Here is a 16,559-nt window from a genome sequence, read left to right as displayed (position 1 = left end):
GAGCAAGTATAGTTTATGCATAAAAACATAATAAGGGATAGATTAATTGTCCAACAGAAATAAATTTAATGTGATGCTCAGGAATAAGGTGTGGAAGTAGATTGGAACAGAGTGAAAATTATGTTACAGAATGTCACAGAAGTACATGAGGTTATATTAAAGGAAGTATGAAAAATGCTTGGTGGAATGATTTATTTATTCATTCGGTGGATTTTTATCTCAGTTTTCCTAGCCCGAACCCTTCAAGGTAGTATTCCCTGCTCTATTTTTCTCCCTCTGAGGAAGCTTTACCTGAGAAGAGTGACCAGAGTCACCAGCTTTCATACCTGAAGCTGGAATTGAACCTTGATTTCTTCATTCGTAGTCTAATCCACACCTACGCAACACACGGGCTGTATACTGCATAACAAGCAGCTTCAGTGTTTTTTGAAAAATAATCCATTGCCACCAAATGTTGCTGTTGCCATGATTGATCTGCTGCTGCCGCCTTGATTTTTGCAGCTACTTCCTCCCTCAAGACATGCAACGCTCTCTACATGGGGCTGCCCTTGAGGACCACTTGGAGGCTCCAACTGGTACAGAATGCAGCCGCGAGAGTCGTGTTGGGAGTCTCCCGATACTCCCATGTTACACCTCTACTCCGTGAGCTGCATTGGCTCCCAGTTGTCTTCCGGGTGAGATTCAAGGTACTGGTAATGGTGTTCAAGGCCCTACATGGCATGGGTCCGGAGTACCTTAGGAGCACCTGCTGCCGGCATCAACTTCCCTCCGCCCTGTGCGTTCCCACAGAGAGGGCCTCCTCAGGGTGCCACCGATCAGAGAATGTTGATTGGTGGCCCCCAGGGGGAGATCCTTCTCTGTGGGCGCCCCGGAGCTATGGAATCGGTTGCCGGTTGAGCTCCGGATGGCGCCCGACCTCCGCTCCTTCCGACGCGATCTGAAAACGCATTTATTTGAACAAGCCGGCTTGGCCTGATGGGGGGTGGGTTGGGTTTTTATTGTTCTTAATATTTGTATTTATTGTTTTTTACCTTGGGCATTATGTTTAATTCCTTTTAACTTTTGTATTTTTTGTATTTTATACATTTGCCCTGTTCACCGCCCTGAGTCCTTCGGGAGAAGGGTGGTATATATATATAATAATAATAATAATAATAATAATAATAATAATAATAATAATAATAATAATAATAATAATAATAATAATGCCACCAGGACCTCCAACATTTCCAGACCTCAGGAATCGTGCCAGCTCCAATGCTGCATGATGCTGCTAGCCACCAGATAACTGATCACCAGGCCAAGTATTCCATAGTGGCCCGCAGTTATTTTTAAGGTATCAGTCTGGCCCTTTACCCTCTAAGAATTGGTCTAATATCTTAACCATTATGCTACATTGAGTAAGGGAAAAAAACACAAAAAAGAGATTGATTCCTGCAAAAATGTAGGAATATGTACTGTGTGTGTTTGTGTGTAAATATACACACACACACATATGCAGTATATATGTGTATAATATATATGTATATAGAGGAAAAACTGCAGAGAATATAATGAAACAGGCAAAGAACTGCTAAAATAGACAAATGCAAATTGATACGATGGGATTGTGAGTGAAAAGGATAAATGGAACTTCTGACTGAGTATGAAATTACAAATAAAGGTGATTAAATGATTTGGTTTGAAAATGAAATGACAGAATTCTAGGAGAATTTTAGAGTTTTGTATGGGAATGATAATGGCAAAAACCTTAACAATTACATATAATTTTTCCACATGAAAAAATATAAGAATTTTAGAATAAAATGAATTCCATTCCATTTGCCTTATATCATGCTACGTTCAGTAGTATTTTACCACCTGAAGTACTAATCTTTAAAATGTATCTTTGGATGCAGTGGAATAAAAGTTATAGCTACTGTTTTTGGACTAAATTATTGGTAACTCTCTCTTCTGGAATTGTGATTATCTGTAATTATTTTATTGTTTGAATATAATTTTTTAAAGTAAGTTTGAGCTAATTGATTAATCTTCCATCTAAAGGTACTTTTTAAAATTATTTTTAAAATACTGTCCTTTGTTAAAGCTTTTTGCTATGTTGTACTAGCTACTAAGCAATTTGATTTTATATTTCTAATTGTTAAATATTTTAGAATTTCGTCCCAACTATTAAGCAGTATCTAATGCTTTATGCCAGATCTTGAAAAACTCAGTAGATGAGAAAGCAGCAGGAAATTATACTGGGAGTTTAAAAATCTGATGCAAAGGCAATGGTAAACCATTTCTGTATTATTGTTATCATTACTCATGGATATGTCCGTGAAATAACAAGTAGTCAAGTATTTGAAAAAACGCTTGGCTTTTTCATTTTTTTTTCAGCCTCAGTATAGGAATTGAATCCAGTCTAATCTGGGTGGTGGGTGGGGAAGAAAGGCAAAAGAAAGATAAGTTCAAAATGGGTAGGTGGGTGGGCTATAGAGAAAGACAAACTATGTATCATGATAGGGAAGTCAGTTAGGTAGCTGCTCACAAGTTGCCACTCTTCCATTTTCAACTTCCCTCTCTTTTCCACTCTGGTCCTAATCCCCATTGAAGAGTGTACAGTACATTTACTGCCTTGTAAATCCCAGTGTATGCATATAGACAAGTATACCCATAAACGAGAAGGAGGGGACTAAAACACGCAGGCAACCTATTACTTTTTTATACAGAAGAAAGTATGCCTCTAGTAAAACCACTTTTACACTTCTAGGAAAAGAATTGGAAGGAATTACAGAAGCTTGCATGCTTTCCCTATTTTGCTATATTTAGAGTTCAAATTTTGTACAGTCAACTTACCTCAAATGTGTTTTTTCATGAGGCAACTGGACTTTCTTGTTTTTCTTTCAAGACATTTCGCTTCTCATCCAAGAAACGTCTTAAGCTCTGTCTGGATGGCGGGGAATGGAAGGATTTAATACTCTGTGCAGACAGCTTGTCATTTGCATTCTGCAAGGAGTAGAAATCCTTCCATTCCCCACCATCCACCTTCCAAGAAAGTCCAGTTGCCTTGTGAAAAAGCACCTTTGGGATAACTATGACCTGGATGACTGAGAATCTCCATAAATGTACAATCAACTTATTTATCATTTGCTTCTTACTTTTTTATTTCTTAAATTTATATCTCCTTTCCTTCAGGAGTTTGATACACAGTCTAGTATTCCTTCCTCCCCCCCCCCCCCCAGATAATGATAATTTCGTAAAGTTGATTGGGCAGAGAGTGATTCCCTAGCTAGCTACCATAGTTGGAAGTTGAATCTGAGTCTCTGGGTCCATAGTCCAACATTTTAATCATAGTATCATACTAGTGCTCTTACTGATCTAAAACAAATAACTCAAATCTTTTCAACCTGTACAATAAGTGTGAACATTGGAGTAAAGCTGATGATTTTTTTTGTTCCTACGTTGTTTCTTATGTGTAAGAACTGGACTGTAGGGACAGCTTTTAAAATGAACTTATAAAACCTGTGACCATTTTGTAACGGATGAATATTTAGAAATACATTAGTGGAAGGAAGGAACGTTGGACTTCTTGGCTGCCATTTGGTAATTGCTTTGTATTTTCAGAAATGAATAAGAGGCTCATATTAGAAATGTTAATTACAACTTAAAGGTGGGCCTGTGGTTGCAGCTAATTTTATTTTCAGTAGCTTTCCATAATTTATTATCAAAAGTTGGAAATACTAAGAAGGAAAACTAGTTGGACTGTAATGTAGTCTTCAACCAAACAACGCCTGTATTCATGGACATTCATGGAGTACTGTACACAGAAATATAATTGGCTTTAATACTGGCACAAGGAGATGGAAGAATTCAGTTATAACAGCGAAGAAGTTGCCATTGGCTGACTGTGGGACAGATCACAGACTGCTTATTTGCAAGTTCCAAATTAATTGCTGCAGTATAATTTGAACTTATACCAACATTTTCAAAAACATCAGTTACTTTCTCTTAGCCCAACCCACTTTCTCTTAGCCCAACCCACCTCATGAGATGATGGTTGTGGGGAGGAGGAAGGTGTGTTGGACATGTTCCTCATCTTGAGTTATTTGTAAAAATAGGCAGGGTACAAACAAATGAAAGTAGAACAGAAGAATCAGTAAAGATTTTAATCAGCAAATCTGGAGAAGACACACTGGCCAATAAAATTAGAAGAGATTCATCTATATACCAATATCGAAGAAAGGAAAATGAACAAAGTGTGCAAATTATCATACAATATAATACAATAATTTCCCATGCTAGCCAAATAGGATCATTCAATGCAGATTAGTGCTCTGTATAGAAAGGGAAATGCTAGATGTTCAAGCTGGCTTTAGAATGTGGAATCTCCAGCTAGTGTCCTATCACAGCAAAAAATGGGACAGACCTTACTCCCCCATAGTCCCTGAAGCCTTATTTGACCATTCCCAAGAAAATTCAGCCAGTCTGTTGAGATTCTCTTAAATAGGCATTGCAACAATAAAGAAATAATTTTGATTGACTCATGGTGTGGGCTGACAGTTGCTGATGCATGCTGGATAACTGAAGAGGCCAAAAAATGCCAGAATTAAATATGATTTGTTGATTGTACAAAGGCCATGTGTAATGATATGGTAGGCTAGTGATGGCGAACCTTTGTGTTGCGCGGGGCTCCTGCTGTGGGCGGCGGTGGCGGCCTGATGGACCTGCTGCTGGTGGCAGCGGCGTGCATGCCAACAGAGAGGGCTCTGAGTGCCACCTCTGGCACACGTGCCATAGGCTCGCCACCACTGTGGTAGGTCATGTCAAGGTATGGAATGTGCTTTGGGAAAATTGGTATCCAAGAACATCTTATTCTCCTCACGCAAAACCTATATACAGGATAGGAAGTTATAGTCCACATGGTGGGACATGATAGAACAAAGCAGCTCACAAGAAATCAAGCTGCATAGATGTCCCCATACAATGGTTGTAAGTGTGAAAACCAGTCATAAGTCACTTTTTTCAGTGGTGGTGTAACTTTGAATGGTCACTAAGCAAACTGTTGTAAGTTGAAGACTACTTGTACTCTGAATAAATATAGGATACTGATGTAAATTCACTTGCTTCCCTAAAGTTTTTACCATAGATAATTGAGTATAGTAATTCAGTTCAGGAAATGGGCTATCCATGTTTATTGACTAGCTATATCTATGTTTTAACTAATTCATTACAGAATGGCCCTTTTGTTTTGTGAAACCAGGATTAAGCCATCTTACATGTGAAAGGTGTTATTGTGTGAAAAATGGAGGGAAAACTTTCTTCCAGATTGTGATTTACTATGTCTCTTTAATGGCCAGTGCAGCTTCCTACAGAGAAATGCAAATGGGTATTTGGTAAATTACAAGAAGATATTTTAGAAAATTAAATTTTGCTTTGCAATTACTGGGTACAATAAGTAATATATACCCACTTGATGGATAATTGTTTTTATTCCTCTAACTCATGACAAAATGTTTCTGTATTTTGGTAGATTATCACACAGAATGTTACTCCATTCTGGTTCAATAACTAATCCTAATTATAACAATACGTACTTTCTAAGGAGAAAGTAGAGTTGTACAGTCTTTTCTTGTATATAATATTCACCTTGAGAGCCATGGGATTGCATAAGTAACATTATCAAACAATAATATGAAACAGTGATCTATTTTTAAATTTCATTTGGTCCATACATTGAAATGCAAATGTTCTGCTACTTGTTGATTTTGAACATGAAACGTTGAATTCTGAGGGCAAATATATTTATTTTTATTTTTTATTTTATTTTAATTCCATTTATATCCCGCCCTTCTCCGAAGACTCAGGGCGGCTTACAAGCTTAGCAGTATAATCAGTACAAGCTTGCTATAATCTTACAAGAAGTGTTCTGATGCTGTGTGGATCATCCTGGAAAAATTCTGAATTTGAAATGCCCTCAGTTCTTAAGTTTGAAACATTTCTGGGATGACTGAAACAGCACTGGAACTCTTAGTAAAGTCCCAAACAAATGCCCTAAACTACAAACAAGGAGTTTGATTTTGGAATGAGGTGCTTGTAGCTCAAATTTTTTCAAATGGGAAATGTATTACATGCTACTGAATTTAGTTTTATTTGTGAGTACAGTAATGTATATAGGACTACACTGTTAAGGGATTAAGTACTCAAATGCTTTTGTGTATTTTGCAGATTAATAGCTGAGATACTGATCAAGTTCTGCCCTTCTTCAATGAGGAACTACAGGCTGATCTTCTGCCATAACCTTAAGCAACCATAAATGACAAAAGAATGCTCAGTCAGTAAAGGTAGCTGGCAGAGAAAGTATTTTGTGAACATAGGTGTTTAAGTGCTGTGAGGTAGGTGTTCTCAACTATTATTATTTTCTTAAGATATTCTTAAGCTGTATCGATTTCAAAGGTTCTGCTTTATAAAAATGCAACATAATGGAGAACATTCTTCAATAGTGTGGTAAATACACTGTGATCTGTAACTCTGGGTAGTCTGCACATAATTTCATATGTAAAGCTTTCCCCCCCTAGAATTCTCATATTGTAAAGTCCATATTGGCTAGAATATACATTCAAATTTAGTTTTTTTGTATTTAAGATACTACTTATTTATCAAAATTATCCTTATGAAGATCCAGTTTTCCTCCTTATTTTTTAAAATGCCAGTAAATGTTTGTAAAAGGATGAAATTTGGAAAAAGTAGTTCTTTGTACTATTCAAAAGGCATAGACCTAAACTGGTTGATAATTGATGCCCAGAATTGTACATTCTGATTTTTAAATAATTTTTGGAAACAGTTCAAAGGACAAGAAGAAGTATTTTGTGGGTTGCATGTAGCAATGAAGCTGCTGTATATGGTCATCCTGAGATCTATTAAGCAGTATGTGATAAAAATTATAAATATAATCAGTCAATCAGTTTATAATGTGCTGAAAGTTAGTGAAAAGTGGTTTGTTTCAGAATATTAGGCAGCTGTATTTTAAAATTACATTTCAACCTTTTAAGTGTTTAGAGCAATAGAGACACATTTGATTTAGATCCTGAAATTACAAGACAAACTGAGTTGAATAATTGGAGCTCCCTTTTACTCTGAGTTGTTTCTCCTAAAGTTTGGGGAAATCTTTCACGTGGTGTGGCCTGTGATAGTAGCAGGGTGATAAAAAGTGAGAGTAGTCTTCTTCAAATTGACCCTTGGGGATCCCATTGATTTTTTTTTTGGAGGGGGAGTGGGCAAATTATCAAGACATTATTATTTCACCAAGTGTTTTGTTTGTTTTCTCTCTATTCCTGGAAATGTATTCATATATTTTATTTGGATTTTTATTTAATTTTTGTTTTAAGTACTGTATGTGCTGGTTGTCTTGGATAATTTTGTAGCAAAAAAGCAGAATTTTTACTGTAACGAAACCTGTATATCTTTAGAATCTTCTGTGTAATTGTAATTGTGTTCAACATTTTCTAGCTTTTATTACATGTCCACCAAGCATGATAAAATTTCTTATTGTTGGTTATTCTAGGTTGTTTTTCTAGCGCAGCAGTGATAGATCACTTTATAAAAAATTCTCTTTAGGACTATAACAGTAGTATAAATTTCAGTCCTTTCAATCACATTTTGTGTGTGTGTATATTATTACCATAGTTTTTAACCCATTTTATCATATATTTTTTGCTTCTGTTCAGAAGAGGTTCAATAAAAGTTTATACATTTTATCAATAACGTTCCTCATTTCTATACAATCTCATTTCAAACTCAATCTTATATTGTTCAAAACCAAAAGTTCTTTTATCTACTTTTAATCTTTTTAATAACTGCACATATAAAAATCATTGATGTGAATATCCTTTTATTATCAGTTCGTCTACATTCTTCTTGACGAAATTCTAAATTCAGAGTAAGTCTTGGTCTTATCTCATCCTAAAGCATGATAGAAGCTTGAACAGTCATAAGAAAGCAGTTACTTATAATAAACTTCGGTGGGACGTGGTGGCTCAGTGGGTTAGGACGCTGAGCTTGTCGATCAGAAGGTCGGCAGTTTGGCGGGTCGAATCCCGAGTGCCGCGTAACAGAGTGAGCGCCTGTTACTCGTCCCAGCTTCTGCCAACCTAGCAGTTCGAAAGCACGTAAAAATGCAAGTAGAAAAATAGGGACCACTACGGTGGGAAGGTAACAGCGTTCCGTGCGCCTTTGGCGTCTAGTCATGCCGGCCACATGACCACGGAGACGTCCTCGGACAAGCGCTGGCTCTTCGGCTTTCAAACGGAGACGAGCACCGGCCCCTAGAGTCGGAAACGACTAGCACGCATGTGCGGGGGAACCTTTACCTTTTTACCTTTTTATAATAAACTTCTACCACTTTGATTTGTAATTGCCAAGAATTTTTAATAAAAAAAAACTAACCTGAAGGCAAGTTAAGCCTTATCCAGGAAATAAAACAGCTAGCCAAATTTTGGCATTAATTCTGGGTTACCTAGCTTCTAGTGTAAATTTGCCTGGCAGCCAGCATCTAAAGAAATCATCACTTTGAGATGGTGTTTATTACTAGAGACAGTTCTAATCCTTTTTCAGGTAATAAATTTCTGTGGGAAGCAGTGCATTACACTGAAATCTATAATTTATTTTCAGAAAGACACTTTGACATTGGGCTGCATAAAGATATGAGGAAGAGCTCCTCCCCTTCTTTGAGTAATTGCAACTCTGTTCTTACTAATAAAATATTTGGAATTCCACTTGATGAACTGCAGCAGGAAGGGCAACCAGGCAGTGAAGTTCCATTCATAGTCCGCCATGTCGTGGACTATATTGAGGAACATGGTATGTATTTTCGTCCTGTGCCTTAGTGATAAAATTAAAAACTTGGAAATATAGATACTTTTCATGTATTCTTCTTGGGAAGTTATGAATGCAGTTCTCTACTAGGCTTTATAACAGTGAATGTCATCCTAACTGTCCTCTGTACCACTCCTATAATCTAAGAAACATCTGTACAGGTAGTCCTTGGCTTGCAACCATAATTGGGAATGGAATTTCCACCTTAAGTTGTTCTGGTCATAACTCAAGTTGGAACTGATTTTATGACAGTTTTTAAGTGAATCGCTACAGTTATTAAGTGAATTGGTTTCCCAATAGGTGTTGCTTTGCTGGAAATTAGGGGAAAAAATAGAAATTGTGATCACATGACCACAGAACATTGTAATTGATCATAATTCTGAGCTGGTTACTAAGTGCCTGAATTGTGATCACATGACTGGAGTGGAGGTGCAATGGTCATAAGTGTGAGTGCAGAGGTTATAAGTCATTTTTTTCTGACATAATTTCAAAAGATTGTTAAATGAATGGTTGTAAATTGAGGATTATATATAATGGGACAAATTCTTCTTCCATTTCTTTATACTCACTAAATCTGCTGTTGTGGGTTGAGGACGTTGTGGAGAGAATTTGGAGGAAAGAACAAAAAGTTCCAGTACACAAATAAAATCTCATGGGAGAAACTACTAGTTTACGTGTGTGTAAAATGTTTGAGAATTATTTTAAGTTGAAACTTCAATAAATGCCCTAAGCGCATCCTATTTTGAGCACAAAACAAATGTTAGTTGACATTTTAACAGTTCAGGTAGTCCTCGCTTAATGACTGATTTCTTAGTGACTGCTGGAAGTTATAATAGACCTCCCAGAACCACTTATAACCTGGTTTTGAACTTCCGATGACCGCACCCACATAAACACACAGTCTGGCAACCGCCTCACATTTACATCCATTTTGCAGTGTCTCATGGTCTCTCAACTGCAATTTTGGGCGTTTTTTTGCCAGTTTCTAGCATTTACTTCATGTTTCCAGCAAAAAAAAATGCCCATTGGGAAAAACACACTTATTTAACAACTTTGGTGTTTACTTAATGACCCCAGTATCCACTTAACAACTGTGCCATTTGTTTGACTGCCACAGAAGTCATAAAATTAGACACAGTCATGCAATGACACACTTAATGACTGCCATATCTTGCAACCATGATTCTTGCCTCAATTACAGTCTTAAGTCTAGAGCTAACTGTACTTCAAGCAAGAAACAAGCTCTTTTGAGCATGTAATGTTCCATTTCACAACCTTTAAACAGTTTTCAGCCTATTTTCCATTCAAAAGAGTAGTTCACACTTGAAATGGGAAGTTTTATGGGTTTCACTGTTAAACGATAAATGTTTTGCACACTGCTCCAATATTTTTGTTGATGTTTGTAAATGTTTCTTTGCGTGGCAGGATTGGCTAGGGTCATCTTTTTTGCCTGTTTTTGTGACATTCATTGGTAAGAAATGAATATATTTTCATTTTAAAAGGGAATATTGTTTTTTTCATTCTGTTTGAAGGAGGTCTAGAGCAAGAAGGACTTTTTCAAGTCAACGGAAATGCAGAAACAGTGGAGTGGCTTCGGCAAAGATATGATAATGGAGAAGACGTCGACCTGGTTAAAGAAGCAGATGTACCTTCTGCTATTAGTCTTCTTAGATATTTTCTTCAAGAACTTCCAGAACCAGTTATTCCTGGCACTCTTCATATGCATTTGATACAACTGCCTCAAGGTATTGGAATGACTTCAATATATGTGGGGGGAAAAACTGTTTAGAAAAAGTTATTTGGAAATTTAAAATGCCTGAAATTGTTTCCCTCTGTAACATTCCAAATGTGTATCCAGATCACTGGGAACCTTGGTTTTATATTGATAAAATAGAAGCTATATGTAGTGGAAATAGCACTAGTCTACTAATATACACTTTTCCCACTTTTAGGCCCGTTTAATAATTCTTTATGTAAATGGAACATTTATTAGGGTCACATTGTAATACCTATGCACGTCTTCACACACATAAATCCACACTATGTTACTGATGATTTATTTGGTTTGAAGATCTGTTAATTTTATATCCATTTGATATATAGAGATAGGTTTTGGCCCTATCTTTATATCTGAAAAAACTAAAAAAATGAAATTTTCTTAATAAATGCTGACATACCTATTTTTATATGATCCCTTCTCAGAAATTTGAAAACAATCTAATATAAAAGCTGGGCGGTTGACCTTTCCAAGAATATGTGTTGGATGGACTGAGTGAAGTCCATGTGTGTCAAAATATCCTTGCATTTTATTTCTTGCGGTTTAACTATATCTAAATTACATGAACATTTGAACAAATGGAACCACAAATAAATTTAGATATTTTGAAAGTTTAGATATTTTGAAAACGTTTTGAAAGATAGCTTCAGTTGATACTTCATATTTCTTTATTTAGCATCAGAAACATTCTTAAATTCTTTTCTCTATTTAATAGAAAAATATTCTGAATGTATGCGCCTATATCAGTGATGGCGAACCTTTTAGAGACCAAGTGCCCAAACTGCAACTCAAAACCCTCTTATGTATCGTTGGGTGTCGGGTGGGCGTGGCCCATTGGGTGGGGTGGCTGCTGTGGTAACGGCAGACTGGGTGCGACTAAAAAATTCAATCAATCAATCCCAACTTTGCGAGATCTTTTTTTCCTGCGAGAAGTTGAAATTGATTGATTGACCCCTTTTTTTTAAAAGCAAAAAGGTTTTATGATACCCAGCTGAAGTCCTAGGACTGGGGCGATGGTGTGCGTTACCACAGAGAGGGCTCTGCGTGCCACTTTGGTTCGCCACCACTGACCTATATACTTCAGTTTCTTCTATTGAGTGTTTGGCAGTCAAACTACATTTTTCTTAATATTGATAAAATAGATTTAGAGGTGACTGTCATATCTTGGTACATAGCTAGATACAGGTTGGCAAGGCAAACAACGTGCCCTTGTGAACCTGCTGTTCAGAAATGTCAAGGGCAACTATATGTTAAAGGTTTGAGGCACTCATTTCAGGCCTCTTTCTAGGTCCTCTGAGTATTTGTTTCAGCAACGATTCTGACATACCTTTTCTGGGCATATACTTGTGTGTTCAGATAACTGGGAAGGCATTAAAGCAGCTTCTCAAAAAGGTTGACACAGACCTGCATAACAAGGGTCTAATAAAGAGCTAAACTTGAACAGCTGAGCAATGTGCATGAATTCACTGAACCATTATAAATAAACAGAATCAGAATATAGCTCTTGATTGCCGCATATACTATATTTAAATAATAGTTCTTTTTATCCAATGTTTTGTTTAGTTTTCAGTCTAATAATACCTTTTTCAAAGCCAATCTGATATGTTTGTGATACATATTTTCCAAAAGAAATGAATAACTTAATAACTTGGTATCTGTGTGTTCTCCTGGTGTTTTGGTTTTGCTTAATATGAATGTATAGAATACAGTCAGGTTTTCTGTCAGCAAGTCTTCTATACTTCTATACATACTGTAGAAGTAGTAACAGCTTCAGATGTTAATTCCTGGTATAAAATGACTGCAATACTAGGGAGAGAACGGGAATTTTTATTGCATATTAAAATATATTTTGTTTTCATATCTATTACTTTAGATAATTTAAATCCATCTGACAAAGATAAAGATAACATAAAACTAACAAATAGTTATACAACAAAGTAGAGATGATAGGAAAGGATTGCTAAAATTTGCAGAAAATGAGGTGAAAAATGTTCAATTACTGAAAACTTTTTTTTACTTAAAAGTAACATATTTAAAATGGAATTGAAGAATTCTACATGAAACTTCATACTGGTATTTGAATTGAAATTTATCCAATGTGGAATAGTGCATTAAAATTTATTGAAAATATCTATCACATTTTGCAGATTATAATGAAGATGAATTTGGAAGAAAATTAAGATTCCTCTTGCAACAGCTTCCACCTGTGAATTACAGTTTATTAAAGTTTCTGTGTAGATTTTTAGCTAATGTAGCATCACATCATGAAGAGATTTGGTCTGCAACTTCATTGGCTGCAGTTTTTGGTCCTGATGTCTTTCAGTAAGATATTGTTCCCCTCCCCTAATGAAACTTTAGAGTAAAAGTGTATTTAAGAAATTTCTCCTGTAATCTATTAAGTAACTTATTTTACCTTCCTTATTTCTATCCATTTAGCAAATTCTATTAAATATTATCATGTAAAATTATATGGCTCTTAAATTTAGCTTTTCTATTAAAAATAGTATAAGTTTTTTTTCTTTTGCTAAATTACTTTAAATTAACAAAACTCAATTTTTGTATAAATATTGGATCTGCCTATTACTTACTCTTTCAAATGTAATCCCACAATTATATTAAATGCTTAGAACACATAGTAAATGATTTTCTGATTAATATGATGAATAGACCTCATTGCTCCTAATTTCAGAAAGGCAAAAATGAACTCAAGCAGTGGCTCTGTTTGCTAGACAAACCAAAATGGTAATTTCTTGTAGATGATGCTCTTAGAAGGTTGTCTAGCTTTAGGAGGAAAATGGTATGTATTAAAATATACATTTTAACCTTTAACTCTAGTAACCCTGGAGTAGGAAATAGTAACAACATTTGATAAAATAATGTTAAAAAACATGAATTTAGTTTTGGACATTCTTAAAGCATTTACACAGATGTGGAGGATCTGAAAGAGCAAGAACTTGTTAGCAGAATAATGGCAGGACTGCTAGAGAATTATGATGAACTCTTTGAAAATGAAGAGGAAGATTTCTCATCCAATGATTTAAGTTCAGTAACTGAGCAGGTAAGAAACTAATGCATTTTTGGATAGATAAAATATTTGTAATATGTAAAAATAGAAATCTTTTGCTGTATAATGTGTTTATAAATTCTAGTTTAGGTTTCATTTATGTTCCCAACTTTTCTTTTACCATATGGAGAAGATACTTAAACTAGCTGCAGTTATTACCTATTTTAATCAATTACTAAACAAAACCAGTTCTCATGGGGGAATCTTAACGCTAACCTATGGTTTCATTAGATGTGGACAAGTCTAGCCTTGTCATTGTACTCTTCATACCTGTCTTCTCTTTGCAACATGAGGAAAAGTATGTTGCATTTTCTCATAGTATACATGTTCAAATACAATATGTCCATTAATGTGCAGTGCCATGATTTAAATTGTTGATATTTAAACTTAAGACAAAAGCATGGTTTAACAAAAAGAGTTTTGTTCAGTTCATTCATCTGGCAGTAATAATTACAGCATGCTCCAGTTATATGTATGTAGTTTATTTAAGTCACCTGATAGGGGAGATGGATGGCATAAAAATTTAATAAGTATAATAAGTAAATATAATAAGTAAAATATCTTTCTTTGCAAGTGCAGTGTGAAAAATAGTTATGCAAACCAATTCATTTAATGTTACTATTTAACATCTCTGTCTCCTGGGAAAATAAGCACAAAAACTAGTAAGAAGCAAGAAAAATACATTTGCACAGAATCAGTGTGTCCAAGCAGACTTTGAAAAGAGACGACAAACCTGTTGGTGCAATTTGAACACCAGTTTAGTCTATTGCATCTGTGTTAGAGTGAGATTTCATTGAATTGCTTTTAGAAATAAGAAGAGCAGAGATTTCAGTATTATTAAGCTAGAGAACACTGCTACTCTTCCTGACATTATGTCCACTTTATTTAAAGAAGGTCCACATTAAATCTTTTATCTTGTGGCTTTCTTCAAGGAATAGATGTCTCTGGTTTTTTCTTCTTCTTGTCTATATATCATATGCATTACCACTGGCTTACGAGTCCAGGGCTTCGTTGGTACATGTTTTCTTTGTTAAGTTGAGATCCAAAGCATAGGTATCAATAAAGTTTGATCCACTTTATTTATGAACGTACTCTTTCCCTCCAGTGTGTGGAATCTTAATAACTTGTTTTATCTGAGAAAATGAGGTCTTGATGTTACTTCTTTTTTTTTTTAAGATAAATGATTTGTTGGATGAAGATGATATAAAGCTTGAGCAGTCTGAAGAACTGCCAGAAGAAGAGGAAGAGGAAGAAAACACAGAGGATCCAAAATATAGGGAAGATACAGAGCCTCAAGATATGATGGAGAGCATCCTGGAGTCATGTAGTGTTTCAGCCTCAACAAGGTATCAGCAAAGATACTAAAGATGGCATTACTAGGCAGTACACTGTAGTATGCTTCAATACTATATATGCTTCTCTTTTTAGTGCTGAATTTTAGGATTTTAGTTATGCAAAATTTTGGAAACAACTTTCCAACCTTTCTGTCACAGAAGTCAGATTTAGACACAGTAATGTAGTCAAATTGACACTAAGCTCTCAGACCTGAGTTTCCTTCATCTATTTTATTTATTTTATTTTTATTACATTTATATCCCGCCCTTCTCCGAAGACTCAGGGCGGCTTACAAGCTTAGCAGTAGCCTTCATTCTATGTATATGCCTGCTTGTTAGGGCTTTCACACACACCCCAAGCGGCATTATTACAAAGTCAGCTTAATTGCCCCCAACAATCTGGGTCCTCATTTTACCTACCTTGGAAGGATGGAAGACTGAGTCAACCTTGAGCCTGGTGGGATGCGAACCTGCACTAATTGCAGGCAGTTGGTGTTACTTAAGGAGGCATTAGTCCACTGCTCCACCAAGGCTCTTATATGCAATGAGTGATTCTCTGATACTGCAATACAGAGTTTAAAATAGTTGCATTTTGAATTCTGGACTCATGACATGGCTGTGGCTTGGGGGGCACTTTTTTCAGTGCCATTGTCACTAAGTGAACTGTTGTAAGTCGAGGACTACTTGTACTTTCATCACTTTTTTCCTTTTTTTTTGTTTATCAAGTTTTTGACACCATGCTAGTTGACTGGTGGTACTCGGATGTTGCCATATCCTAAAAGTGGTACAATGGGTAAAAAGGTTGAAAAGCCCTGCCGAAATGGACACAAGGCTTTTGAATAATAATAATAAAAAAATCAGTAGTAGAACCCCATTTAAAATTATCTTTTTTAAGACTGCAATGTAGGCAAATAACATTTGTATTATTACCGCCTGCATGTTTTGAATATAGCAGCCTGAATATAGCAGTCAACTAATTTGTTATGATCCAAAAAAATAGGGAATAATACTTTTTATTTATTCTTTTTATATATTAAATGTCTGTGCTGCTCATCTCTCTAATACAGTGATTCCGGGCAGCTTACAATATAATAACAAGTTAAAAAGTGCTAAACAATTAAAATTAGAATAAAAAGATTAAAAGTTAAGAACCAAGATGATAATGAAAACCTTCTCTACCCTGTCAGCCACCCCCAATGTAGCAGACCCCTAACAGAGTTTTTAGACTCTTTCAGAAGGTCAGGAGTGTAAGGGTAGATCTCACCTCTGATGGGAGAATATTCTAGAAGGGGGAGCACAGTGTAATTTTACAATATCATGTAAAAAGAGGAAAGGGAGTACATAGGGTGATGTCCAGTTATTTTTAATAATTATTTCTGATTATTTCATAAGGGTTAGTTTGAGAGACCACATTAAAAGCATACGTAAAAAACAGTATTCATTTTCTTGTCATACACGTACACAATGATTAACTCAGGATTTAATCTTTTCATTGCATATAATTTTTAACTGAGGGCACAGTGGAAGTCCA

General features: G+C 35.7%; 1 protein-coding gene across 3 annotated transcripts in view; it reads left to right on the top strand.

Moving 5' to 3' along the window:
- The window catches only part of FAM13B (family with sequence similarity 13 member B), a 73,550-nt gene that overhangs the window by 6,811 nt on the left and 50,180 nt on the right, over positions 1 to 16,559 (top strand). For all 3 annotated transcript variants that reach the window (XM_081321472.1, XM_081321471.1, XM_081321473.1), the window contains exons 2-7: positions 6,208 to 6,374; positions 8,650 to 8,838; positions 10,386 to 10,598; positions 12,778 to 12,952; positions 13,547 to 13,688; positions 14,871 to 15,040. In XM_081321472.1, the coding sequence (XP_081177598.1) occupies positions 8,682 to 8,838; positions 10,386 to 10,598; positions 12,778 to 12,952; positions 13,547 to 13,688; positions 14,871 to 15,040 (857 nt within the window). In that variant the 5' untranslated portion in view covers positions 6,208 to 6,374; positions 8,650 to 8,681. The remainder of the gene's footprint in view (positions 1 to 6,207; positions 6,375 to 8,649; positions 8,839 to 10,385; positions 10,599 to 12,777; positions 12,953 to 13,546; positions 13,689 to 14,870; positions 15,041 to 16,559) is intronic.

The sequence above is a fragment of the Vipera berus genome (assembly GCF_964194415.1).
Source record: "Vipera berus genome assembly, chromosome: 2".
Lineage (NCBI taxonomy): Eukaryota > Metazoa > Chordata > Lepidosauria > Squamata > Viperidae > Vipera > Vipera berus.
Note: the sequence above shows the minus strand (reverse complement) of the source record. Positions and strands in the feature narration are given on the sequence as shown.